Source organism: Rhamphochromis sp. 'chilingali' (genome assembly GCF_963969265.1).
Source record: "Rhamphochromis sp. 'chilingali' genome assembly, chromosome: 7".
In the NCBI taxonomy this organism is placed as follows: domain Eukaryota; kingdom Metazoa; phylum Chordata; class Actinopteri; order Cichliformes; family Cichlidae; genus Rhamphochromis; species Rhamphochromis sp. 'chilingali'.
The window spans coordinates 20,204,427-20,231,730 of NC_137934.1; the positions used below are offsets into that span (position 1 = coordinate 20,204,427).

General features: G+C 42.2%; 1 protein-coding gene across 10 annotated transcripts in view; it reads left to right on the forward strand.

The window, feature by feature from the left end:
* celf2 (cugbp, Elav-like family member 2) overlaps nucleotides 1-27,304 on the forward strand; it is a 247,032-nt gene that overhangs the window by 214,046 nt on the left and 5,682 nt on the right. For 3 of the 10 annotated variants that reach the window (XM_080888010.1, XM_080888015.1, XM_080888013.1), the window contains 6 exons: nucleotides 3,328-3,570; nucleotides 7,577-7,640; nucleotides 18,203-18,331; nucleotides 20,877-21,056; nucleotides 23,440-23,583; nucleotides 25,956-26,128. In XM_080888010.1, the coding sequence (XP_080744136.1) occupies nucleotides 3,328-3,570; nucleotides 7,577-7,640; nucleotides 18,203-18,331; nucleotides 20,877-21,056; nucleotides 23,440-23,583; nucleotides 25,956-26,083 (888 nt within the window). In that variant the 3' untranslated portion in view covers nucleotides 26,084-26,128. Of the gene's footprint in view, nucleotides 1-3,327; nucleotides 3,571-7,576; nucleotides 7,641-14,900; nucleotides 15,343-18,202; nucleotides 18,332-20,876; nucleotides 21,057-23,439; nucleotides 23,584-25,955; nucleotides 26,129-27,304 lie in introns of those variants that run through there. The other 7 variants (XM_080888011.1, XM_080888014.1, XM_080888016.1 and 4 more) reach the window with 7 other exon arrangements.

Below are 27,304 nucleotides of genomic sequence, written 5' to 3' on the forward strand. Positions count from 1 at the left end.
TGGCTTTCTAGATGCTTGTTCATCTCAATCAAGGTTGATTAGCTCTTTAGTCAGAGAGTGTTTTTATATGAAAGTTCGAGCTGCTGCTAATCTGTGATGAATTTTTAAAAAATCCCCTTAAGGTAAAAGCAGGATAGTTTGTCTCTTTGAGCAAAACTAATAGATGGCATGAGCTGCCACTTTCTCTCCATGTATCCTCAGCATTTAGGGGCGAAGGTAACCAACAAGGCAATCACCTGAAAAACAGCTTCAAAGTGCAACAGCCGGCCTTTCGGGGATAACCGGCAGCATCAGGCGTAGATGCCTGTGGCCCTCAGCCTTCCTCCCAGAGCAGGACTCTCATTCCGGGCTGCATTTCCCCTCACTCACAAGGTGTCAACTGGAGTGATGAGATATTTAGCAGAGCGGGATAGGGAGCTCGGTTCTCAGGGGGAATCGACTCCAACGGCGAGGCCCCGACTAACCCTCGCCCTCCCAATACAATTCTCCCGTCGTCTCCTCTACTTTATCTGTCGGCGGTCAGAATGAAGAGGCAAAATGACCAGTGGAGAGACAGAGTAAATATGGCCGAGCCGCCGACAGACAGGAGACGAGCTCATTCAGCTGATAAGTCAGGCCCCGGCCTACAGAAGAAGGGCAGTAACACACGGAAACAGACACATACACATACAAGGAAGCAGATACACTGGATGTTCTATCTGACAAAGAAGGTCTGCTTTTAAATTACACAGAAATTCTAGTTTTTAATGTTGCTCAGGATGTGATGTGTATTCTGTCATTGGTCAGATTGTCGCATTTCACAGTAAGAGAAAACACAGAGCTTTAAAAAAAAAGCATGCATCTGTATTCTTCGATGTGTTTGTTATAAGAATGAAGCTGCTGAACCAATTAAAGTCATATCAAAATGATTCAATGCTGTGTCTCAATTTATACCGAGATTAAAGGCATAATATTTGGTGCAAAAGCCAACAGCCATCAGTTGTGATGATGTGATGTTGGTAAGAGATTAATTCGGCTTTGAAATTCATTTAATTTCCCATTAAAGTTTTAGGCTAGACTCTTTATTTTTGACAGTCATACTGTCAAAGTGTAGGCATACGCTTCTAAAGGTGTTAATGATTATTAATTGATTATTTTGGAGGATATTTAGGAAAAAAAAACAATGAATTTTTAGGCCTTGCGTGTAATTACAGTGGTGGATTCTCATATTAAACATGGCCATAGCTTTAAATAGTGACATCAGTGTATGTACAAATACTCCCTGTGAGACAAAAGCTCAGGCTTCTCACAGTTTTTTTTTCTACTCTTGGATCTCTATGATGTCACAGAGAGGATATCCCTTATTTGGACATCTCAGGCATGCAGCTCTGGCTGTGCGCACAGAAGCACTTTCCACTTCCTGTTTAGACCATCTGTTTGTAAGAGGGCAGCCAATCAGAAGAAAGTTGACTCAAAGGGATAAATGGCCCAAATGTATGAGTATCAACACAAAAATGGTGAGGCCTAAAAATCAAGTTTGGGCTGCTTGTTTGGGGTTGGCATGCCCTCAGCTTTTAGCATCTCACTCCTAGCATCGTGTTAGCATCAGAGACTGACAGATTTTCTTTTCAGGAATGCAAAATTGTGTCCAGAAAGGGTACAGATTATATGTTACTGTCGCATTCTTGTCCCTAAACTCAGTAAATTTAAAGTAAAGTGCATATTTTCACTCCCTAAATGTTGGGGATCGTTCTTCCTGTGCCCCGCACTAAATGATCTCAGACACCTGTTCAGCAAACACGCATGAAAAGGCCGGTTTGTCCGACAAACTCATTACTTTGGAACACCCGGTACTGCCAAATCTAAATAAATGCAAATAGAAATCACGGTGTTATTTTTACCAAAGTGGTCCTGACTGAAGTGTGAATGCTAAAAGCTAGTTTCACAGTACACGCTCTGATCCACAGTGAAGGAAGGAAGTGCAAACGCTCGCTCGCTTTCACTCTTGCACAAAATACCTGCACCGGCACACACAACCGTCATACAGCACATCTCCGCTCCAAAACGTGTGCAGCGCTATCTGCAAAGTAGGCAAATCCCTTCTCTCCCCCGCCGAGTGCGGAATCGAGCCTCAAACTAAATGTTTCAATCAAAAGGTTTTTATCCTCCTGTGGCAGATTGCCTTTGTTTTTGAACGGATTTGCCCCTAGTTAGGCTTTGATTGCGTTGTGTGAGTAATGGTGTGGTGTGATAGATTATGACTTGCCGTCTCAGCTTCGTTTCAGCCGGCACCGCAGCTTTCATCAGGAGCGTTGTGGGTTTTTGTCTCCTTCGTGTCATAGTTGTTAGCAAGCGTGTTGGACATCTGATTTGTTACCCAGCTTCAGTGTGCGTACACAATCATCTCTCTTACACACACACATACACACACTGCCGCTGCTCTGAGGCGTAAGAATTCGAACAATTAGATGCCGTTCTAGTGACCGTTAAAATCTCTAAATCTTTCTCTTGCCCTCTCAACCTCTCTTCGTAGTCGCCCAAATCACTCTCTCTCTCTCTCTAGGTCTTTCCCCCCCTCTTTCACACATATTAACACACTCACACACAGACACACACAGATCAAGTCTCTCTTCATATGAGATGATGAAATAGTTGGAGAACTCGGGAAATCTGTTTCTGGTGATACCGTTTTGGAGATAACTGAGCCCTTTTGGGGGAAAGAAGAAAGCCCACCGGCTTTAGACTCAAGTTTCCTGTGTGACTGTGTGTGCGTGTCCTGTGTCCCTGAGTGAGTGTGTGTGTGCGCAAGAGAGGACTTTTTAATTGAGAATATTTTCTTTCTTTGCTGAAGTTAAGTTTGTTAATACAAAGATGTTTGTGGATGATTTCAGGTGTGTATCATCACTGTAGACATGTGGCTTATTGCCCATATTGTGTTCACTCAGTACAACAATTATTACAGGTGTGTTTGCAAGCAACAAAGTACCTGAACAATCCTTTGACTCCTTTTCTCTTTCTTCTCCCATTTCCTCTCCTGCCTGAACTCCTCTCCTCTCCTCTTTCCTCACTTCTCCATTTCTGTTTTTCTCTTCCTCCCTTCTCTCTCATCTTGGCTCCTCTCTCATTTCCTTCCATCCTTTCATGTTCTTTTTTGTCTCCTTTCCTCTCATCTTTGGGGGCTTGTGGCCTTTCTATACTTCCCTTTCATCTTCTATCACTTCTTTATTTTTTATCTCACTTCCTCACTCTCTTCTTCCCTTCTCCCTTTCTTCATCCTTCTCGTTTTCCCTTTCTTCCTCTCTTTCCCTCCCCTTCTTTACGCTCCTCCTCATCCTCCCATCTCCGCAGGGCTGCTCATCTCCCATCGTGGTGAAGTTTGCCGACACACAGAAGGACAAGGAGCAGCGGCGTCTGCAGCAGCAGCTGGCGCAGCAGATGCAGCAGCTCAACAGTGCGACCACCTGGGGGAGCCTGACGGGCCTGGGCGGCCTCACCCCGCAGTATCTGGCTGTAAGGAGCGCCGCCGAGCCGCCCACCTCCATCACCTCCTCCACAACCCCTTACTGCAGCCCCGTGGCCAACACAGCAGCAGTCAGTGCCCCCAAACAAGAACAATCTAACTCAAAAAAATCTATCCAACATAGGCCTGCCGTCTTCTCCTTCTTCATTTCTTCCTTTTGTTCTGTAATTCCTTTTTTAGAGCTGCCATTGTTCCTCTCCTTTATCTTACTCTTGGGAAAGTTGCGCAGTGAGGAAATGGGGTCTCTGAATTAAGGTTGCCAGAAGATGATCTTTCATGTTCGATATCTGAAAAATGTTCACGCCAGATAAAAATGCAGGGATTCACGTCCTGTTTCTGAATTTCTCATGAAGTGCTCATTGCGATGGTGTTCACAGATCTGCATTCAGTATTAAATTGGAGGTGGAAAGCCAGAAAGTAGAAAAATCAATAGTTTAAAACAATTTAGTTGTTGAATTTTTGACAAATAATAGAAACATAATTAATGAAATCATAATTATATTTCATCAGGAATATTATTTAATTCATGTATAACTAAGTCAAGGGATTCTAAAACAACTGTTTTATGATCAGTTTATTGTTTGTGTAGGTTACGGCTGAAAAGTTACATTTTATCCTAAAGATTTCATTTTTGAGCCCGTTCTGGTCCTCAGGTCATCAAATATTACATTTAATTTAAAGGTGATACTCGTGTGACGCACTCGTCAAACCGCAATATTTTCACAATCCTAAGTGAACAGCTAGACCAGGGGTCAGCAACCTCTCACACCCAAAGAGCCATTTGGACGCGATTTCCACGCAAAAGAAAACACTGGGAGCCGCAAATACTTTTTGACATCTAAAATGAAGATAACACTGTAATATTGTTTTTTTACCTTTATGCTTTGTGTGAACAACTAAGGCGTGTTGCTTAAATCCATGAAGTGCTACAGAGAAAATTACTTTTTTTTTATGTAATTAACACATTTTGAACTCTTAAAGACATATGCTAAAAAATTTTAAAAAATTGATATTTGCAATATTCTGCCTAAATATGTACTTTACCTGGTTAATGTGTGTGGCGGGGCGTGGTCTGCAGCGCCGCTGCAGGGGAGGCGGACGCACCTGAGCAGCAATCGCGCCTCGCCGCCTCAACGTCTGTGCTGTTGTGTTGGTATATGTCGGGCTGTGCGCTTTAACACCGGCTGCATGCGTACAGCAACCGTGTGTGAAAAGTGGTCAATAAAGAGATGCTGAAAAGCGTGTTCATGGAAACATCGTCGGGTCTGCCGTGATATGTTTACAATGGGACTTCTGCTCCTGAACCTCTGCGCACAGCGTCTGCAAATCGGGGCTGTACGAAGTCACTTTCATCTTTACGCAGGACTGTAAGCTGTCATCTGTGAGGCGTGAGCGGTGTTTGCTTTTAACATAGTCCACGGTGGAGCTGCTGACATAATGTGGATCCGAAGATCCAGAATTGTCTTACCTGGGGTTGAAAGTCTCGATAAATGCACGGCGTTTTGGCGGGTATATCGGCTTCCACAAGTGTGACGCTTATTTTGAGCGATCAAAAAAATAATAGAATAGAATTTTATATTTATATTTCAATATCACAATAATCTTCCAATTTAGAACTACAAGTTAAAAAAGAACTAACATAAATAAAAAATAAAATCAGCTAATTACTTAAAAAAAAAAAAGTATTTTCCCAAACCACATGGAGCCGCACTAAAAGGACTAAAGAGCTGCAGGTTGCCGACCCCTGAGCTAGACGAAGCAAAAGTAAACAACTGCTAGCATCAGGGCTTCAAAATAGCCATCTAAATAATGTCCTTAGCTTACTTACCTTAGCCATTAATGTAGTAATCTACAAATTAATAATTAACCAGCTAGTAAAATAATAATAATAATAATTAGCATTTCACTATTTCTTAATGGTAAATAATTTTTACATCCTTTATTGATGTATTTTATTTTTTTAGTTAACTAAAAAATTACAAATTAAATGCAATAGCAATGTAGCCTCAAAACTATATTAAGCAATTTTAGGCAAATGTGCGCTAATATTTATGATTATGCTATGCACTGTATAACATAACATTCTAGCGGTTGACTGATCACACACTGTCTGATCTGAAGAATCAAGAATCAAACTTACTATTCCAGTGAAGTGGCATACATCAACTATAAGCACAAAAATAGCCTAGCTAACGTATGCCCTGGAAATGCTGCGTAAATGTATAACGTGACTACCTAACCAACAAATCTTTAAAAGCTTCACATGTGCCAGATTATTACTTGAAAACTGAAAAATATTTTCTACCTGTCCTTTAGCTGTTCTTTTACAACTATGTAACCGTATCAGTAATTCCATCCGCCGTTTGCTCTTCCTGTCATACGTAAAGCAACTAGCGAACGCTCCGGACATGCTTGGTTATCTTTGTAGCTGATAGCATCTCTTCCTCTTGTGCCGTCATACCCTGTTTGTACTTTACAGTGTGTTTTTGCTTTAGGTAGCAAAGAAGAACTATTGTTTCCACCTTCAGTGGGAACAGTTTTCTTTGATATTTTACAAAGTATTGTGCTTTGAGGTCTGTCCTGTTGTAGCTCCTTTTTAAATGCTAAATCATCATCAGAGGCTGACACCCTTCTCTCGCTCTTTTATGTAAATGCATGACATCTCTGTGCCGCTGATATCGAAACATATTACAGTATTATGTGGAAAAGTATGTTACTAGGGTGTGAAGACTAACGAACACATTATTTAATTGTTTTGCCGACAGATGTGTTGAAGCTATATCCAGCGTGTAGATCATGTCTGTAGATAATCTGGCAAGTTGGGTAACGCGTATGTATTAAAATGATTCAAAATAAAGTTGAGGGTGACGCAAATTATGGGATTTTCCAGAAGATAAACCAAAAAGTGAATGAATGGAGTGTTGGAGATAATCCTGAACAGATTTTTGCAACTTTTTGTGGATCTTGTTCTCCAAAATTTGTTAGCATAAACTATAAATTAGAGGTTTTCTGCTAATGATAATAATTATCCGTTTTCTATTTTCAAAAATAGTAGTCATTACTTTTAACTCCAAAAAGTATGAATCAAAAATGGTTAGTAGATAATTTCATGGATACAGAGGCGCTTGCCTGATGTCCTCTTTGAAAATTTATAATGTCTAAATTTTGTGGATTTAAACGGGTGTAAAAATAAAACTGGAGGTTGGCGTGGAGCGTACTGGAATCGTCTGATGTCCAATTTAAAAACTGCTGCAGCAGAAGCTCAGCTGCTCAGCGTCTAAAATTGTTTAGACGCTTTTGATTTTTTGATTGGGAAGTTTCTCGTTTTATACTAGGGTTCAGAGACCCCTTTCTCCTCTTCTCCTTCCTCAATAGCTTTGGGGAGCTAACCCTTGACTCGTTGCTCTTTAGTTTCTAATTTAACAACCTAAACCGCCGTTAAAATACACTTCTTAAATGTCGGGGATTTGATTCCCATTTTGTTTGATCCTAGCTGCAATTTGCACCTCTCCTTTGAGCGAGGGTAAAACAGAGCTCAGACAAACATCTCTCCCTTACTGTATATCGATTTATTTGGAGCTAAAGGTGGGGCGTTGAGATAAAAAATTGTTTTGCGAATTGAGTTCCCAGATTTTTCTGCGCTTTCAATCCCCTTTTCTCAGTCCTTTCAAAAGATTAAGCTCTATTCTGGGAAGGAAAAGAAAATATCACACAATAGAAACAAGATGTTAATTTGCTGTTAATTCAAGTCTTTGAAGGATGAGTTTTTGACAGCATCAGTATTCCACTTTTGTTTTGGAATCTAATTAGTTGGCTAGATTAGAGCTTTCATGCTCAACTTGTCTGAGAGAATCACGGTGGAACACAAACAGTGTTTCCTTAGAGGAGAGATCAAACTATATTAGCAGCTCATTTACTCATCGAGCACTGATGCAAAAACCACACTGCTAAACCGCTCATTACAAGTTTAGTTCTCACTGTTGCATAGTATAGACATGTATTCAGCTGTCGGTATCCACTGGCTCACTTTCTTCTCCTCTTTTCCCTTCTCCCCCTCACCTCTCTTTCTTTCTCCAGTTGCTTCAGCAAGCAGCCTCCTCTGGTAACCTAGGAGCCTTCAGCGGGATCCAGCAGATGGCCGGTGAGTCAAAAATCAGTCGATAGACTCACAGATCTACCACGGCAGTGGACTCTTTGTTGCACCTCTCTGTTTTTTTTTTCCCACAGACTTCTAAAACAGGACCAAAGAGCATAACAGATGAACTCGCGTGGTGGAGTTAAGAGAGATCTTTGCCCTGAAGATTTATTAACTGTTGCTAAGATTTGTCTTGATCTTTTAATGAGGCCAGACAAGAGTTGTGCCCTGGGCGTGTAACAGTAGCACTGAGGCTTTGTCAGGGATGGATGAATCACAGAACGGAGGAAAGAGAAAGAAAAAGGAGCACAGAAAATGGTTAAAAGTGGGCACCTTTGGTGGATTTGTTGCACTGCAGGCTGGCGCCATCTACTGCTCTCTTCCTGTGGAGGGCCTCTGATCTATCATCTTCACTTCCATACTTTCTTTCATGAGTATCTGCAGGTTCAAAGCAAAGTTAAGCCTTTTGTTCACTCTAAAGGAAGTGAGCTTAGGGAAGACACTACAAGGGAGCAGGTTGAAATTTTTTACCTAGTAGATGTCGCTGCAAAACTTGGCTTCGTTTTGGAAAAATATTTTATGTATTACACATTTTCTGGTTTAAATATGAAAATGATTCATTATCTAAATATGTGCCAGCTTACATACTTTTCCAGAACAGAAATTTAAAGACTAGATAAAGCCAGGTTAAAAATGTACTCTTTAATTTAGTTACTGTCCAAAGGCTTTTTTTTCCTCCCAGCAGCAAGAAAAAAATACATTTTGGGAATAAAATCTTGTATAAATGAGGCTCCGAATCACATTTGAGTAAGAATTTCCATAAAAATATGCAGCATATAATCAGAAAGTTTCATTGATGTAAGTGCTAGTGGATTTAATGTAAATTTGCATGATATATATTACAAATTATTGGCGACCTAGAGGATTTTTACAAGCCTGTATCACTTGAAACTTTCACAGCTGGTTACTTACATGTAGACAATTATTTCTGCGTCTGAACTTTACTGAAAAATTATTTTTAAATGTATAAATTAAATATTACATGCCTACATATGTGCTGAATTGCATACTTTTCTTGAATAGAAATTCAAATATTGAATAGTTCACCAAAAGTCAAATATTTTAACAGAAGTGATTCTGTCAAAAAAGATTTTTTATCACTTCATAAAACAAAAAACACTCAGTCAGAGAAGGTCAATCTTTTTAATCATTCTTAGCAATAAAACCTCAGTAATACTTGGCTGTGAATGTTGGATCCTAGTATTTATGGGGAGAAATGTAAACCTATATTATTAACTTACATTAACACAAATATTTTCCATGTTGCAACCGGTCTGACATTTGTATGTTTATGTTTTTATGCAAATCAGGCATTTACCCATATAAATATGTGCCTGTTTGCATTTTTTTTCTCAAAACAGAAATTTGAACAGTGCATGAAGTGGAAATACCTTGAACGGCAAATGTCTTTTACTCCCAGCAGACAGAAAAAAGTACATTTTTGGCATGTTTTTGAGTAAAGTGCTCTATAAATGAGGCCCTGAATGACCTATAAGCAGCATAGCATAATTAAACTTCCTCAATAGTTTCCTTACATTAACACAAATATTTTCCATGTTGCAAGCATTCTGAAATTTTATGTTTAAATCTGCAAATTAGGCAATTATCTACCTAAATATGCGCGAATTTCTCCAGACCAGAAAACCGAACTTCAGATAAAACCTGGAAATCTGCTAGAAATAATCAAACATTTTGATTTTATTGGATGCTCTAAAAATCAGAGATGTTAGGTAGATGTTAGGCTTAAAGTATGTAAATCTATAATTTTTAATATTTTAGTGTTATTATTTTTAGTATTTACAGGGAGAAATTTTCATTATCGGGAAACTTCCCCAGGTGCTGACTTACATTTGGACAGTTACATGCACATGAGGCATTATCTCATTAAATATGCACTAATCTGCATAATCCTTCAATAGACAAAGCGCAGTCAAATAACAGCCAGTGAAGGTTTTCCAACACGTGAAGACAGGAAATGAAGCGGTATGGGACAGTAATTCTCCTAAGTGAAGCTGCAGCAATAAAAAATGCATATTGTATTAACCCAGTTCTGTATTAATCTAAGCCTTGAGCTCGCCAAGAAGCTCTGCTATTAAATGTTGAACAAGATAAAATCTCTGTATTTAAGAAATATAATTTTTAGGGCTTTAAAATTTGGGTTATTTAAGACTTTCAGGCACTCGTGGATACTCATCATCTCAACTTTCTTCTCTCTTTCCATTAAACTCGTCTCCTCTTTCTTGCTTTTTTATTTTAAGCCTCCTTTTTGCAGATTCTCCCCCACCTCCCACCCTCCTCACTCACAGTTTCTTCATCTCCCCTTTACGCCTCCCTCCAGCCTTCGCACTCCGACTGTTCTGCCCTCCTTTGGTTCGCTTTCTTCGCGAGGTGTCAGCTTTTAATTGTATGTTGTTTAGCGCGCATAAAGAAACTGCCAAAGGATCCGAGCGTGATAAGACTTTTTTAAAGTGGCGAGCCCCGTCTTGTCTCCTCTCGTGTTCTGTCACGTTCCCCTGAGTTGCAGTGTCTCGCAGTTTCCCCGCAGCTGTTTAAAAATTTCTGCCGTTGGGCTCAAACATACATTTTCCTTTCGAATATACACTCACGCTGACAAACAGGCTTTAGGATTTGGAGCGGCGAGTGAGTAACGGTGTCTGAATCTGGAGATCTGTTGGTCCTCCATCTGCGATGCGGAGCGCGAGAAGGGAGAGGGAGCGAGTATTAGTGATTGGCAGGAGATGTGAGACAGCTGAATGACATCTGGTCCCAGTCTTTAACACGAGGAGCTGCAGAGCTGAGAGGCTTCAATTACACCAATGAGCATTCAATTAGATGCAGCCAACGGCAGCCTGGTGCAGGCCGGCGCTGCCATACAAGCTGCAGGGAGCGCACACGCACACACGTGCATCCCTGCACACATATGTACTCACACACTCGCGAACCATCTGGCCGGCCCTGAAACCCCGGCCCCAATGTGGAAAATAGAATGAATTTGTCTCATACGATCTCTCTTTCTTTGTCTCCGCTTTATTCCTCTCTAGCCCAGTTATTTTTTATCTCTTGGCCTGCTCCTTTTCTCTCATAACTGGCTTGAAAATAAATGCTGGTTCAATGAGGGTGACTGTCTTCGACAAATGCAAGTAAGAATGGGTGTAGAAAAGAAGAAAAAAGGCAGAAAAGAGGTTGCAATGAGTGCAAAAGATAGAGACAAAAGGGAGCTGCTGGAATTGTCTTTGTCATCGACTGAGGGAGAGAAAAGAAAGGCTGGAAAAATGGACCAGGAAAAGGGTTGGTGGGAAATGAGGTACTGAAAAGCTAAAAATGTAGACGAGGGAGGAAAAGGCCAGTACGAAAATTGGGAAGTAGGGAAAAGGAAGATAAGAAATGGGCAAGTAGGGAAAGATAGATGAAGGGGTCAGGATATAGGAAAGAAGGGAGAGCAATGAAGCAGAGAAGGGAAAGGAAAATGTAAAGCAAGAATAGGGAGGAAATTAAAAAGCAAGGAAAGTAGGAAATGAAAGCGAGGAAAAGAAGAGGGAATAAAAGGAAAAAATGTGGAAAAGATGAGGAAACGAAAGAATAAGAAAATGAAAGTTAAAGAAGCAGAAACATACATAAGAACCAAAGTAGAGAAGAAGAAAGTAAATCAAGGGCAGAAAAAGGAAAATGACAATGATGGAAAGATGAGGAAAGAAAAAAGTGGAAAGGAAAGGAGGAAACAAACGAAGGTGGGGGGAAAAAGCGCAGCGAAGGTAAAAGTGAAGTGATTCTCTACAATGACCATTTATTAGCATTGTAAACACACTCGAGCGTGTTTGTGGATCTCTGCCTCACACATAGAGAAGGAGGAGGTCTGCAAAATAAAAACATGCTTTCGATTATAATAAAGAGGTATGAATGAGAGCTCTTGTAAACAGCCTTCCCTCTGTGTTACCTGCTCCGTGGAGTCAGAAATGAGATCTAGCAGCAGCGCTGAAACCACATATCTCCTCGCTCATGTGGCGCATTGTCTGCCTTATCTGGAAAAACAACACTGTTTGAATTAGGCTGGAGCGTGCGTTTCATGGGATGCGATAGAAAGAGCGGCGGCGGTTTTTATCCCCACCTTTGCGCAGAAGTAGAAATCCATTTCGGGTTGTGATGTACGACGGAAAATTGGAGAAAATCGCTTTGCAAACGAGATTGGTTTTGGCTTCGGTGTAAGTAAGCGCAGATGAGTGGGGGAAAAACTCAGATGCGTGCAGAGGCACACTCGCGCGCTTGGTGTCTTTAGCTTTGTTTACACACACACAACACACACACTTCCTGCTGCAGCACCTCGATATCTGTCGTCATTGGCTGCGTTCAATTTGACTGTCTGGGTGAAGGATATCTTTGTAGAACCTCTAAGCATTCACCACGGTGTCAAACAAGATGGATTTTCTTCATGGTGTCTTGTTCGTGTGTGTCTTATTTGTATCCGTGTGCAAGAGTGTGTGTGTGTGCGTGTAATCTCATGGTACGGTATATACACGCAAACTGTATATACGACGCATACACCTCACATTGACAGTGTCCACCCTTTTAACACGAGGCAGAGGAAGCATCTCTGTGGTAAGACCTTTACTTTCTGCTCTGATGACTGTTTGCTTTCGGAGGTTTTGTACTCACACACACTCACACTAACACACACACACTCGCGTATTTGTGGAGTGAGGTGAAAGGTTGAGTTGTGCTCACAGACAGTGTTTTATAGCCTCTGCTTCGCCATCATTTAGGCGTTGGCACATAGGCATTAATTATGCTTAAGTACAGGCCGTATGCTTAATGCCAGAAAGAAGATTAACAATGAGGAGAGTTCAGCCTTCAGGGGTCCCTGAAATAGAGGGTGACTGCTGAAAGGGAGAGGGCTTTAATATTTAGTTTAAAGGGGAAGGCTTCAATCATTTGGCATCACATAGGGGCCAGCCGTAGACTGCATAATGTCCAGGTACTCTAAACGGTCATTGTTTGTAATAGCCAGCAGGGAGTGACTCATCTAGTAAAGTCTAATGGAAACTTACTTCTCATTCGATTTATGATCTCAGTAAATACTTTCCGCTGGAATTTATGGCCTCAATCAGTAGTTTTAACGCCACAGTCACATTAGGGAAAATAGGGGTTGCATGACCAAAATTATTGGGACAGTATGTCATGAACTTGAAGTTTTATTGCCTCTGAAATGGTGCCTTCAAAGAAGCAGACCAAGCCTTGGCAGCACTCGCAGCCAGGTGCCATCCTCCAAGCGACTTTGGTGCATCAGGACGGCGATAAAGCAGAAACAAGACGGACTCTGTCTGCTTTGAATTAGGTCGAGTTGACAATTAAAATTGCAATCTTGCCACTTGCATTCAGAGAAAGTCACATTAACTACTGAACCTTGGAGAAACAGAAATGGTTCCAGATATAGTGACGTAGTTGCTCAAGGACGGTGATTCAACTGCGCAATGACGTAGGCGCTCAGTAACCTTACCTTAAGAGTCCACTACTGCAAAAAATATATATATATTGCAGGCAAGTTGCACAGACTGACTCAGATTGATTGCAACATGTTGACGATCGGCTATATTAGATGACAGTTATTTCCACACCTTTAAAGTGAATGCAGTCAGTTCAATCAGACCATGATCATTTGGAGACCAGTTACCTCCCACCAGAGGGTGAGGATGTTGCACATCTGGGCGACCAGTTGATTCCAACAACTGCTTGAACTCAGTCACCAAATTCCCAGATTTTCCGTAGCCGCAGTGAGTTTGCGGTCCTCATTTTTCCCTCTACTGTGACTGAGCCGTAAGTCAAATTTAATAAAACATGATGATAATTTTCTCAATTCTGGTCCCACTCTTAGTTACAGTGAATATAAAATAAAGCAGGGGCTTCTTTTCATTGACAGTATAAGCATAAGAGTATAAGCAACGTGTCTCCTCTTGTTTTCTACTTCTTAACCCTCCTGAGACCCTCACACATCCTCACACGGGGTCATTATATTTATGCTTTTCTATAAATTCGAAGTGTTTTGTACCTTGTGACAATGATGAATTTATAATGTACCATAAACCCACTGTCCCCATGCAAGGTTGTACTTTTTAAACATTATTTGAAAGACGATGGTCCACCTAATCCCAAATAGCTCGGAAAAATTAAAAATAGGTCCCAACAAGAGCTCCAGCCTCAGGAGGATGATGGGACTTCATCCAGATTTTTATATTTGAAGTCTCTGAGCCCAGCTGATATGAATACACCCATATGTTTAGTCTTTCTTTGGCCCTTAACTCAATTCAGTGTCATGTTTACTAATTTACTTAAAAACTGAACTTTTAGCTTTTAAGGATTCATTGACTCTCACATTAAGTGCCTATTTTGATCGTTTAAATGGCATTTTGGCAATTTGCTGGTGCAAAAATAGTTTTGTGTTCTGTTTTTTGCATAAACGTAAGAGTTTTATGGGCTTTTTCCACATCTGCACCTTGATACCTGCAAACTATCAAACAAACTGGTACAGGTTGACATCAGTCAACAAGGCCGATATAGGCCAGTTCCAATGTGTGGTGCCCTTTAGTTTCATCCTCTGAACTACAATATCATAAAAGCTCCCATCATTACCCTGTGATATAGATGTGATGGTCTTTGTTGAGCTGGCAGACATTTATTTATAGAAGCATGAGTTAGCTGAGCAGACTCGGAGCTCTTGTTGAATCTAAAGTGGTATAATTGGCTAAAAAGCCCATATAAGCACTGTAGGAAGGTTAGTTTCCTCCTGCATTGTCTGAGCCCTCTCCGCTGAGCTTTAATGCTTCTTGAATATAAAAAAATATATAACATTAACTAAATCGCTGAGATGATTTCTTCCTCCGGAGCAGCTCCGCCTCAGAGAAACGCGCCAAACCTAAAACACTGCAACAGCTGCTTTTTACTGATTCAGACACTTTGGGGACTTATTAGCAAAATCAGCTTCTGTAGTGTTTGCCTGCACACGCTACAGATTCTTCACAAAGACCTCAAATAAAGAGCATTTCAAGGTTTACATGTGCAGGATATCCACACACTCCACTGCTGTACACCTCCGGACGCCCAGCAGCTAACGTGTGTTCAGTGCTGTCCTCTGGTACGCTGTCCCGGTCCAGCCAGGCGACCCAGCCACGCCTCAGCCCCAGGTTTGACACCACCCTCTCTGGCTCCTCTCTCCAGGTATGAGTGCTCTGCAGTTGCAGAACCTGGCCACTTTAGCGGCGGCAGCGGCGGCGGCCCAAAACTCAGCCAGCCCCTCCACCGCAAACCCCCTGTCCTCCAACGCCGCCTCCCTGGGAGCGTTGGCCAGCCCAGGTAACGCCACAGCCACTCAGGTTGGGGGGTCCAGCGCCGGGGGAGGGTGGAGGGCCCGACGCCTGCCTGCGTCCTTCGCTCTCCATCGTTACCATTGCCACTGTTGTCGTCCCACGATCCCCGCCGCATCATCACCGACACCATTACTGCCGAAACATCCTCATTGTTTGGATCCCCGTCAGTGTTGTTGACCTTCTTTCTGGCACATTCCCATGGTGTGTGTGTATGTGTGTGTGTCCACCTTCATATCAAGACAGACACCATGCTGTGTTACTCACCCGCTGCCTGCCTGCCTCACCTCCCTCACCATGTCGCCCCACAGCCATGCCATCCTGTGATACACATGCGCTGTCCATGGTGCGCGCGCATGTATGTGCGTTTTCGTGCTTAAGTGTTCCCGTCAGGTTTAGACCTATGTGTGTTTCTTCCGTCCTTTTTTTGGTCGATTTCTTTGTTCATGCCTCACCTCACCAGCTCTGGAGACATTGTAGAAACTTTTTAGAGCAGCAGACTGGTTTTCTTTCCCAGCGGACGGCGTTTGTTTGTGTTGTTTCTGTGTTCATAGCTGTGGGTTTTAAAAACCTCCTGAACCCGGCTAAGGTTAAATATCATCACCTTCAGACTCCCCCCTCCTACCTCTTCTTCATTCTCACTCGCGCTGCCCCTCCTCCTCTCCTCTCCTCTCCTTGTGTTCCTTCTCGTTGCCCTCGTCTTTTCCTGCTGCCCCGCTTTTGACAAGCTCCCTGTTTCTGCTCCGTCATCCTCCCCTCTCATGTCGGCTCGGCCTCGCTCCAGCAGCCGTGGTTTTGCTGTCTCTTTTGGTGCGCACTCCCAACAGAGCATGAATATGAAAAACGACCCCCCTCCTCCCATACGCACCCCCCCCCCCCCCCCCCCCCCCCCCCCCCGTCTCCTCCCTCGTTAACACTTGCGCCTCTTCATCCCACTTCCTGCCTTCACCGAGCTGATCTGCGCTTGGCGTGAACGCCCGTTCTCGTCTCGTTCTCGCCATACTTTTCACCTTCTCTCTTTTATTCCCGCCTGTGTCTCCCTCCTTCTTCTTCTTCTTCTTCTTCTTCTTCTCTCTCTCTCTGAATGTCAGTCCAACCTTGAATAGTACGCACTCAGGCTGAGCCGCTCTTTGTGAATGAGTGGCGGCATATACTGCATGAAACTGAAAACGTCACGCCAGTTTTGATAAATATAGACAGTTCTGCATGGAGACAGGCCGTGTGCTGACATTACGCTTCCTTTTACCGCAACATTTCTTAACGTGTTCAGCCGCAGTCCTGCTTTGTTGGCATCGCTTTCATGAAAACAAGGGTAAATTAATACTTTTTTAAGAAATTGTTTTTGTTCTAAGCAGAATGAGATCGAAGGCTTTGTGCACCACATTTCCCTACCCACCCCATCCTACCTGTCCACCAGTTTGTCCACACATTTGCCATCACTGCGTGTTCAGGTGTATGTGTGCGTGAGTTTGCGTCCAGCTGTGGTCTATTCATCCATCGCCCGTTGGCTGTTTTTGTGTGTTTCAGTTGATTTAAAATAAAACCAGGGAAAAGTCATTTAATTATAGTCCACATTTCTGAGGTTTGACTGTTATATGCATTCTGTGCATATCTGTGCTTCTTTGGATTGTCCTTATGTTTATGTAATGCTCTTACAGCATTACCTCGATTGCAGCAATCCTGCAGTATACTTGCTTTGGTGCACAACATACCATGCAGAATTCTGTTATCATCTCCATACACTTCTATAGATTAATATATTTAAGGTCAAGGTGCCACTGCTTGTTTGGTAAAGGTTAATTAAAGGTGCCACTTGTAGCATGTTTAAGCATCAGTATAGCATCAGATCAAACACTCATAAAGGAACGGTGCAACTATGAGGAGAATTGGTTTTATTAAGATCTTTTCTGCCTTGAACCGTGGTGCTTCTTGTCAGAGAGATGCTCCCTTTTCTCCATTCACACCGGCTGAACTCGAGAGATAAACAAATTGTGAAGTGATTTCTCCATCAGCCTCTCGGCATTCATCGTCGCCACGAGCTCACAAAGCTTTTTTCTCTTTGCCCGTTGAAGAAAGGAGTCTCGGTCTCAAATTGAGAAAAAAAAAAATGCACAGAAACATCTGCAAACCTGCATTTGCATGAATAAGTTAGTCATATTAATTCCTCTAAAAGACAGAAGAAGAAAAAAACGAAGGACAATCAAGCCACAGCTCCTTCCTCGTCACTGATTTGCATTACATGAAGGTGCCTCCTTGTCAGTTCCTACTGCTAGCAAAAAGCTGCAGTGTAGAGAACGCACTGTGAAGGAGCTGAAGCCAAGTTTTAATATGCTGTCAAAGCAGGAAATTGAGCCCTTCAGGAGACACTACAGCACGAGGAGCCCGACATGTCTAACAAGCATTCTGTCCTGGCAAGTCCAATTTCCAAATGTTAGTTTTAGGTTATTGTAGTTTTTTAGTTAGACTAAAGAATTTCAGCAGCTTCTTCAGCCCCAGGTTGCACATTGTGGGGCAAAACGTTTTTCTCTCAAGTGGGGTTCAAATTAAAGCTTTGTTTTAGAAGTTTGGTTCATCGCTCACTCACACACACACATTACCTGCTGATAATGCAACTTCTGCATGCGTGTCCATTTCACGTTTTTTGGGAGAGACAAAGCCTGAACTGGACAGCATTTTTAGTCTCTTGATGCCAAACCAGTGCCTGTTTTTTGTTGTTGTTTTTTACCTTTTACTCTATGTAGTTCATGTCTAGAAGTAGTAAATGTTTAGGCTCAGTAATGACCGATTATTGTGATTCAGCTTGCCACCAAGTTTCAAGAAACTGAAGCGTGCAGCCATTAAAGAGATGAACTTACAGGAAGTAATCTGAGCCAGCTCCCTTTGGTCTGTGTAGCACATCTCTTTCCAAATTCTTTGTCATCACTGTCTGTGATAAATGCACCAAAAGCTGATGCTAATTTGCTACAATGGAGCACTTACTGTTTGCTTTAAATGAAGATCAAGCTATGCAAAAGCCTGAACCTCTACACAAGGAATCTTGTTGCTTTGTTTTCTATATGTTTATGTAACATGTCCACTTCTTTTGTCTCCTATTCTCCCTCTTCACCTCTGTCCTTATCCCTCCTCCTCCTCCTTCTCCTCCTCCTCTTCCCCCAGCAGCGGGCACCACAGCCAGCTCCAACGCTGGCGCCATGAACTCTCTGACCTCTCTGGGCACCCTGCAGGGCCTGGCAGGAGCAACTGTGGGCCTGAACAACATTAATGCACTAGCAGGTAGCGTTAACAGTGAGTATTCACCCTGCCATCAGCCACTCCACCTCCACCTCTGATCATACACAACCAACGGCGACATCACAACCGCAAAGCCTGTGAGTCAGTGCAGAGAGACGTAGCCGCAGCTGTCGGGGGGGTTGACTCAAATGGGGTTTCTGATGACTTTGAATGATTCACTTGTACGTTAAACAAACTCTGCATTTAAATCTGCTGGAACCAAGAATGTGCAGATTTGGTAGTAGGAGTAAAATGCATGCCAAAGAAAATCAATATTTAATCTCATTGAACGAAGAACGAGTATATCAAAAATCCATACGTTTGTCCAACTCTAATGCGAACGGCTATTCCTAAGTATACAAATATCAGAAATGTTGAAACTGACTATCACCATGCATCACTTGGCTTTCTTCTGAAACAGAAAAAAGACAGCGTGACGCTTCGGTATTCCCGCTTTTGCTAAAATTCCCAGAGTTTGGTTCCTCCCGTCGTCTCTCTGTGTCTCAGTTTGACTTAAAAAATAAATGGTTGTTCCTCTTTTAAAGACGGCTACTGCATAAAATCACCTGCCAACACATATTTCATCCATTCCTCCACTCATCTCTTCATCCGCTTCCTGGTTGTGTCCCGGGTTGTGCTTGCTGTAAGAGTGCCGGTGTGCCATCCTGGCGTAGTTGGCGTGCTGCTCGTTGCCTAACAAAGGCTGTCGCTGTGTCATCGTTTCACATCGTGTTGGATTTGTTGTGTCACTGTTGTGTTTTCTGTTGTTTCCGCAAAGCGGTTTGGACAAGTTGCACGGGGGACTAAAGGCCAAAATTGTAATTCTTCCTTTGGTTAGCTGCCAATTTCACATTTACTGTTATGTAAATGTTGTAATTGTACCCTCACAATGCAGTTCTATCAATTTTCCTGGCTGGTAAATACAAATCTTTTCAATTTCATGCCAAAAATATAAAAGGTAGATGTGTTGTGTTAGAATTTAACACAAAACAAACTCAAATTTGATAATTTAAATGTCAAAAGGAGAAACCGCAATTTTTTTCAGGCTGCTGTCACGCTAGGAAATACAATATTTGATCATTTTGTTGCACAAGAGGGCCCAAAAAGGCTGTTTTTGTCCCAATAATAAAAGCTAAATAAGACTCTTTTTTTTTTTTCTTTCTTCGAAGTAAAAAAAAATAGTCTAATTTGCTGTCAAAGCATTAACACAGCTGGGTGGTTCATTAATCCATTTTAAGTTTAAGCGAGTCACACACATGTTTCTTTCCACATGTGGATCGTATCGACCGCACGGCCGCCCTGTGTGGCGTTCTGGCATCTGCCGAGCCGTGTGGTGCGCGTCCTGCCTTTGACCTCCGGGGAGACGGGGCTGGGATCTTAATCAGAGCTGTTATGACAGCAGAGATCCTGTACAACCAGCCTCTTCCACCACATTATTCTCCCCTGACCTTTACCGCTCTTCGGTTCGACTAGCTGTGTCCGCTGTGTAAATTATATATGCGTCTACTCGAGCGCACGCAGGTACAAAAACACAGAACATGTCTAAACACACACACACACACACGTGCTCGTCCTTCTGAGCCGAATGGGTCGCTTTCATTTTGCATCCCATTTTGTCCTCACTAACCCTTCTCTCCTCTTAGCGCATCCTTCCTCCCACTCACCCACCCACCACCAACAACCGCCCTCATTTAAACACATCTAGGCCTTAATTGAATTGCAAAGGTCACTGGTGCAATTATTCCTGAATAAATGAGTGACCTATAATCCAGAGCGCCGCGGTGATAATTTATTTCACTGTGTCTGACGGCGAGGCGACAGGACGCCGAGCCAGTGTCAGACCCCCTCTGACAAGTTGCCCTCCGTTGTGATATTAAGCCGTTACATGCAGCTAATGAGTGTTACTGCTGTGTTCCTTCACTTTTTAAAATCGCCACGCTCCCCTCCCCTCCCCGCCTACCCTTTACGCGCCGCGTGCCTGTCTTCACCCCTAAAGAGAGCCGTCACGGGCAGGAAAAGCACACATGATCGCACCCCAGTATTTGTTTAACAACGCCACTTTGAATGAAGCGAAAGATAATTTTTCATCTTCTTTTTATTTTATTTATTTATTTTTGTCGTTCCGTCGACGCTGCTGTGGTCTCCGAGTGTGTTTCTGTGTGTGCGCATGCAGCGCTGCATGCTTTTTACTCCGAGATACCCGTGCAGCTCTGGCTGTCATCAGCTTCCTTCATACTTTCAGTGTTTAAATGAATCCTCTGTGTGTGTCCTGTGCTTGTATGTGTTCGTCCTTTGTGTTTTCTTGTCACACGGTTGGTCCTCTGTTTGTTTGTGCGTGTGTGTGTGTGTGTGCGTGTCGATGTGAGTGCAATTTACAGTATGGTCCAGCGTAGCTGTCGGTGTTTGTGTGTTGTGTGTCTCGTGTCCTGTATGTTCTTGTGGGTGTGTGTGTGTGTATGTGTGGTTAAAAAACACAACCTTCAGTGGGAGCGCTAATGAGTAAGTGCACTCTTCTTTCTTTATTGTTGGGTTTTATGTAAAGTTGCTCAAATGCTCTCAGGTATGGCGGCTCTAAACGGAGGCCTGGGCGGCGCAGGGCTCACCAACGGGACGGCAGGCACCATGGACGCGCTGACGCAGGCTTACTCAGGGATCCAGCAGTACGCCGCCGCAGCGCTGCCCACCCTCTACAGCCAGTCCCTGCTGCAGCAGCAAGGGGCTGCCGGCAGCCAGAAAGAGGGTCAGTAGCCTAAGGCTGTATGTCTGCACATCAGTGCTGCTCAGTGGGAGTTAGATTTGAGAGTGTTTACAGCAGCAACTTTTTTCCCCTAAACGTGCGTCTCCTCCAGGATTTGCTCTTCAAAAAAGCAAACGGGCATTTAAACTCAGCGCTGAAATCACGAGTAGACTCTATAAAGTTATAGTGTTGTGGTGTAATGTCCTGATAAAATGTTAGTTTTTATCAAGTAATAAAAATCTGTGCTAAAAACATAAAAAATTGGCCTTTTAACTCTTTACCCCTTGAAAGTCTACTAGTTGTAGCCCTTGAAGCTCTTTTCTGAACTGAAAGGTTTCTGTCATAGTTCACGCCTGCTGATAGAACAAAGTGGCAGGGTTTGCATCAGATGTTAGTGGAGAAATCTGGAAACTATTCTCATCGTCGTCAAACCACGACTTTCTTGATACACTATGTTGCCAAACGTATTCGCTTGTCTGCCTTCACATCTCATTCTCAGCTCCAGCTTTTCTGGGAAGGCTTTCCGCAATGTTTGGGAGTGTTTGTGAGAATTTCTGACCATTCTTCAACAAGCACATTTGTGAGCTGTGTCGTGTTGAGGTCAGGACTTTGTGCAAGGCAGTCAAGTTCTTCCACACCTCCTTGCTCATCCATGTATTCGTAGACCTCGCTTTTGTGCACTGGTGCGCAGTCATGTTGGTCAACCCAAACTGTTCATACAAAGATGGGACATGAAATTGTCCCAAAATGTCTTGGTATGCTGAAGCATTAAGAGTTCATTTCACTGGAACTGAGAGGCTCAACTCCTTAAAAGCAATCCCACGCCATAATCGCCCCCAGACAAGTACCGTTCCCCTGGTAACCGCCAAACTTAGAGTCATCCATCATATTGTTAGACAGAGAGGTGTGATCTCAGGCTTGGATGCAGCTGCTCGGCCTTGGAAACCCATTCAATGAAGCTCTGTAAGCACCGTTCTTGAGCTGATCTGAAGACCACATGAAGTTTAGAGGTCTGTAGCGACTGACTCTGCGGAAAGTTGGCGACCTCTGTGCACCATCTGCCTCATCATCTGCTGACCCCACTCTGTTATTTTACATGGTCTAGCACTTCATGGCTGAGTTGCTATCATTACCAATCACTTCCACTTTGTTTGACTTGTTGCATAGGTGTCATCCTATCACGGTACCATGCTGAGCTCCTGAGAGCGACCAATTCTTTCACAGGTGTTTGTAGAAGCCGTTTGGACGCCTAGTTGCTTGATTTTATGCACCTGTGGCCAGGGAGGGGAGTGGAACACCTGAATTCAGTCATTTGGATGAGTGACTGAATACCTTTGGCAACTTAGTGTATATTCTGAGGTTTGAAACTCATAATTGCAAAATAGTCAAATGTTGTCCTAACGTGGGCAAAGAGTTTAAAAAAAAGTATTTTTAAAACTAAACAACGTTTCAGTTCATAAAAAAGTTCATCCTCATCTCTTAAAACCAAATTCCTTGTTTTACAACTGGACCAAACCTATTTTTATGTCCTTTATTTCACTTATAATAACTCATTTCACATTGTTTTTGTAGCAAAAAAAAAAGGAGTGTTTAATCAGACCTCTCTTGGATTCTGATCAATACTTTTATTACAACGTCTGAGAGAGAAAATGTGAAAACTGGTCAGCCTGCACATCAGCGCTTCTGCAAAGTGCCGCCGACGTACAGAACCTGGCAGCTGAAGTTAAATTTACCCAAAAGCTTTAGACGACAGCGCTGAATACAAACCAGATGATGAAATGTCTAGTAAAACAAATAGAGCCACATACTGTTTGTTTGTGCACTTCTCATCTCGGCTTGCAGCGAAGATAAATTTGTAAAGAAGCTGTCTTTCTTTGACAGTCCATCCAGGAGTTCAAAACCCCTCAGGGAGAACAAAGATGTGCCAAACACTGGGCTCCCTCGCTGCTTCATTTAGCTGTGGAGAGCATATTAAATGATTCTGAGAGATCTGACCTATTAGAATTATTAGAATGTGCGATAGAGGCTGGGTAGGAGGGCACCCTATGACCCCTCTTAAGAGAGACTACATGCGGCTGAGAGAATGAATAAATCAAAAGCAAAAGAATAGGGAACTACTTTTGTTTGCAGCAAACCAAAATATAATTATTAGCTGAAAACCAAAAGCTTTCATCTTTGTTGTATTTTCAATACAATTGCAGAATGCTGTTTAAATTCAATAACAAACCCAAGGTCATGGGACATTGTGGGAAGCGGCGTGCTTGTGCCGAGTTCCTATGACGACAGCCACAGTGCAGCGCTCCCTCTGCTGCAGGTTTGCTTAAATGGAAAAACTATACTGACCTCATATCTGCTCTGCATATCCCCCACCCCTCCTCCACCTCAGGTCCTGAAGGTGCCAACCTGTTCATCTACCACCTGCCCCAGGAGTTTGGAGACCAGGACATACTGCAGATGTTCATGCCTTTCGGAAATGTGGTCTCTGCCAAAGTCTTCATCGACAAACAGACAAACCTTAGCAAGTGCTTCGGTACGGCAGCAAAAACCAAAACGCACACAAATGCCTGGAATTATTTCTTTTTCTTGACTGTGTCATAAATCAGGGGCTGGGTTGTTGTTGAAGGGAACAAATCTGAAGGACGGCAAGTTCTGACTGTGCATAAAAGATGGACGTTGTATCAAAGTGCCTTATCTGCATTTCTTCTGATATCAGAAGGGACAGATTTCTTACTTAATACAACATGATGCTCATTTTCTAAATGATGGTCGCGTTTAGGGTTTAAAAAGGCCAGAAAAAAACACAATAAGCCACAGAGCAAGGCTACCTTGGAATTGGATCACATTTTAGTTTGTAAGCATAAAGAAAGCAATGAATAGATTGCCCACTTCAAGGCTTTAAAACAAGGTACAATGAGCTGGTCTGTAGCTACGTTGGTGGCTACAACCATCTTTTATGTACAGTCTGTCAGTGTACAACATGACTGTTGCACTCACATCTAATGTTTTGTTAGACTTTGAATAGCTGTAACTTCAATATTTAAGCAATAATTACAGAGCAATGATTTCTATAAGATCTTATCTGGCTGAGCAACGTACCTGAAAGAGCAAACAATTAGGAAACCTCGCGCTTATCAAAAATAGACAATTTATAAAGTTTTACCCAACTCTACCATCCTTCCCACATGACACAAATGTGGCAGGAGACACTTCTGCTAAAAATAGTGATGATTTCCGGCTCTCATAATCGGCTCATAAAGCCGAAAATGATCAAGTTTTCCACTGGGAGGTTGTCCTCCGATGGCCAGTTTCCAGAACATGTCTGAGCTATTACCAAGAACATTATTTTTTATTGGATCAGCCTTTATTTTTGTGGTGCTTTGCTTCAAGTACCAAAGAAAAGAGAAACATTCATGGCAAGGTTCTTCAGAAAGTTCCTGGAAGTTATTCATTTGGTACTTATTATTATAAGTCCTGACGTAACGCAGATGAATCGCCAACATACACTGCTGACAATTCAAGAGAAGAGCCATCCCACTAATACCTGAATTTACCTGGATTTGAATGAGTCTTAGTAATACTTTAATAGCTCTGTAAACTAAGTGCAAATTTGAGTTGCCGTCTCAAACCATTGTGTCTATCTTCTATAAGTAATTCATATTTACACAGTTATTTCCAGGGAACTTTAGAAGGAACTGTTAGGGAATTGCATGAAAAGCTTGATAAAGAAGAATTCAGTGCCTCCTTTCCATCTGGATTTACGTTTTCCTTACTGGTATGTTTTTGTGTGTGTTTTTTTTTTTAAATACTAGAGTAAATCCAGGGCAAATACCGTGTAGATTTGCATTTGTATGGAAATCAAAACCTAAATATTACACATATCCAATCCACAAGCAGCAACTAAGGAAAACAGAACTAAATCAAGCATGGATCCAGGAAAAAACTACCGTCTGGTACTTGTCAGAAAATGGTTTGCGGGGATGGATGTGAGACAAGCGAGACGAGGAGTTTACTGTCAGCTTCAGAGGTTGCAGATATTACAGGGGGAAGGGAAGCGTTAGCGTAAACAAAAATGACTTTTTGCGGAGAAGATAGAAAAATAAATCTTAGTATATACCACAGTCCGCACCAAAACCTTTAATTTTACTTTTTTAATCAAAAGTGGCCTTTGCCAAAGTAAATCTGTGCTTTAATGCTACCTACAATCTGTTTGTTTGTTTGTTGCTGTAGTCTCTTATTATTTTGTTGATGCAACGAACGAACATCCCTTAGGCCATCATTACAGTTTAATCTTGTCTTATTGTGTACCAGGAGTGTTTTTAAACATATCAAAGACCCAGAAACAAGGTAAGGATGCCTTGTGAAGTATTTTTGTCATGCAAGAACTCGAGAACAAGGCGACACTGTAGCTTTAAATTGATACCATAGATGCATCTAGTAAAAATCTCACACAAGTTAAAATCAGTGACATCGATCTCAAGGTCAGAGCAAGTTTTCTGAAAATCGAATGTGATAACTTGAGAACAAGGCGATGTAGGATTTATGCAGGTAAGATCACAGCAACAGTTGCCTCAAGGCAACTGACACTGTAAGGAAAAGACCCTACAACATTAGGTAGAAACCCCAACAATCAGATGACTACTTTTAAACAAAGAGTTGGTGACAATGGGAAGGAAAAACTCCCTTTTAACAGGAAGAAACCGAGCACACAACCAGGTTCAGGGAGGGGCAGCCTTCTGCCATGGCCGGTTGGGGATGAAGTAGGTCAATGTTAGGCTGCCTGAAAGTCTGACTCAATAATGTTTTAAAAGCCTTCTTGTTGTTATTTTAATACAGTTTCTTCACAACTGACCTTCTTCTAACTTTTCCTCTAACCGTCCACTTTTCTCTTGCGCCCCCTCACAGGCTTCGTCAGCTACGACAATCCAGTGTCGGCACAGGCAGCCATCCAGGCCATGAACGGCTTCCAGATTGGCATGAAGCGGCTGAAGGTGCAGCTGAAGCGCTCCAAGAACGACAGCAAACCGTACTGATCTTAGCACTAGGGTCTATCTGCTCCCCATGTTAGCACTGCTAGGGTAAGTCCCCCCACAGAAAAAAACAACAAAAATGATGAAAATGAAAAAAAAAACAGCAAACCGAGCCACGACCTCTCTACACAGGGACTCGGGGGTGAGGGTTCAAGGGAGGGGATGTGGGAGGGAGGGGGAGACGACCTACAACCACCCTGAGGGAGACACACGCCTTGTTTTCTTTCTTTTTTTTTTCCTTCTTTTTTTTTCTTGCTTTTTTGGAGACTCTTATGTTCAAGTATTATTATTTATTACAGTTTTTTTTGACACACATGAACGCTTCCATTACCACCATTACTTTGTGCAATTTTTTCTTTCTTTTTTTTAATAATAATGGAAGAAAGTAGCTTTTTTTTCCAATTTTTTGCTTCGCAGGTATTTAAAACTTTTCTCGGTGATTATTTATACTTTTTTCAGGACAGACGTAAAGACAAAGGAGCCATGAAGATTTTTTTATTTCCTCTCTCTCATTATGAACCTGAGGCCTGGTGAATGGTTCATTATTACTTCTTTTTTTTTTTTTTACTACTTTTTAAAAAAAAAATTTTGACGCGCACGCCGATATGCACATTCGACCTTTGACCTCCGCGGTGTTGGTTGCAGGCCGCCGCTGCTTCTCCAAAAACCCCTCTACGCCTGCTGGCAACCCGGGAGCAAAGGCTGCAAAACTTTTAGTGGCCTCTTTTACAGTATAGTCAGTGGTAACATCAACCTGCCGTACAGTTACAGTCTACCGCCGCAGGAAGGAAAACAAACACGCATACTCCAGCTTTTATTTATGTGAAAATTTTAAAAGAATTTTTTTATTTCTCAAAGGTAAAAATGAATAATTAGTAAACACATTTCTGGGTCAGATCACATTGGTCTTTGTTGTGAAAGAGATATTACAGCATGTAGAGCATTTTCAAAATAACATCCAGAATTTGATGAAGGCTATGACAATGCTATTACTACTACTAATAATAAAAGAGTTTATGGGTTAAGGGGGTAAACTGAAAATACTTGATGTTTGTTTGAAAGATTAAAAAAAAATAATTCAAAGTACAGAAAGCCACAGGCCTGTAAATTTTATTTGTAAAAAAAGCAGTTCTATTTTTATACAGCATTTTTACTGCCTCAGATTTAAAAGAAAAAGGATTTTATTTATTGCCTATCGTTAAGTTATTGGACTCCTATAAAGTA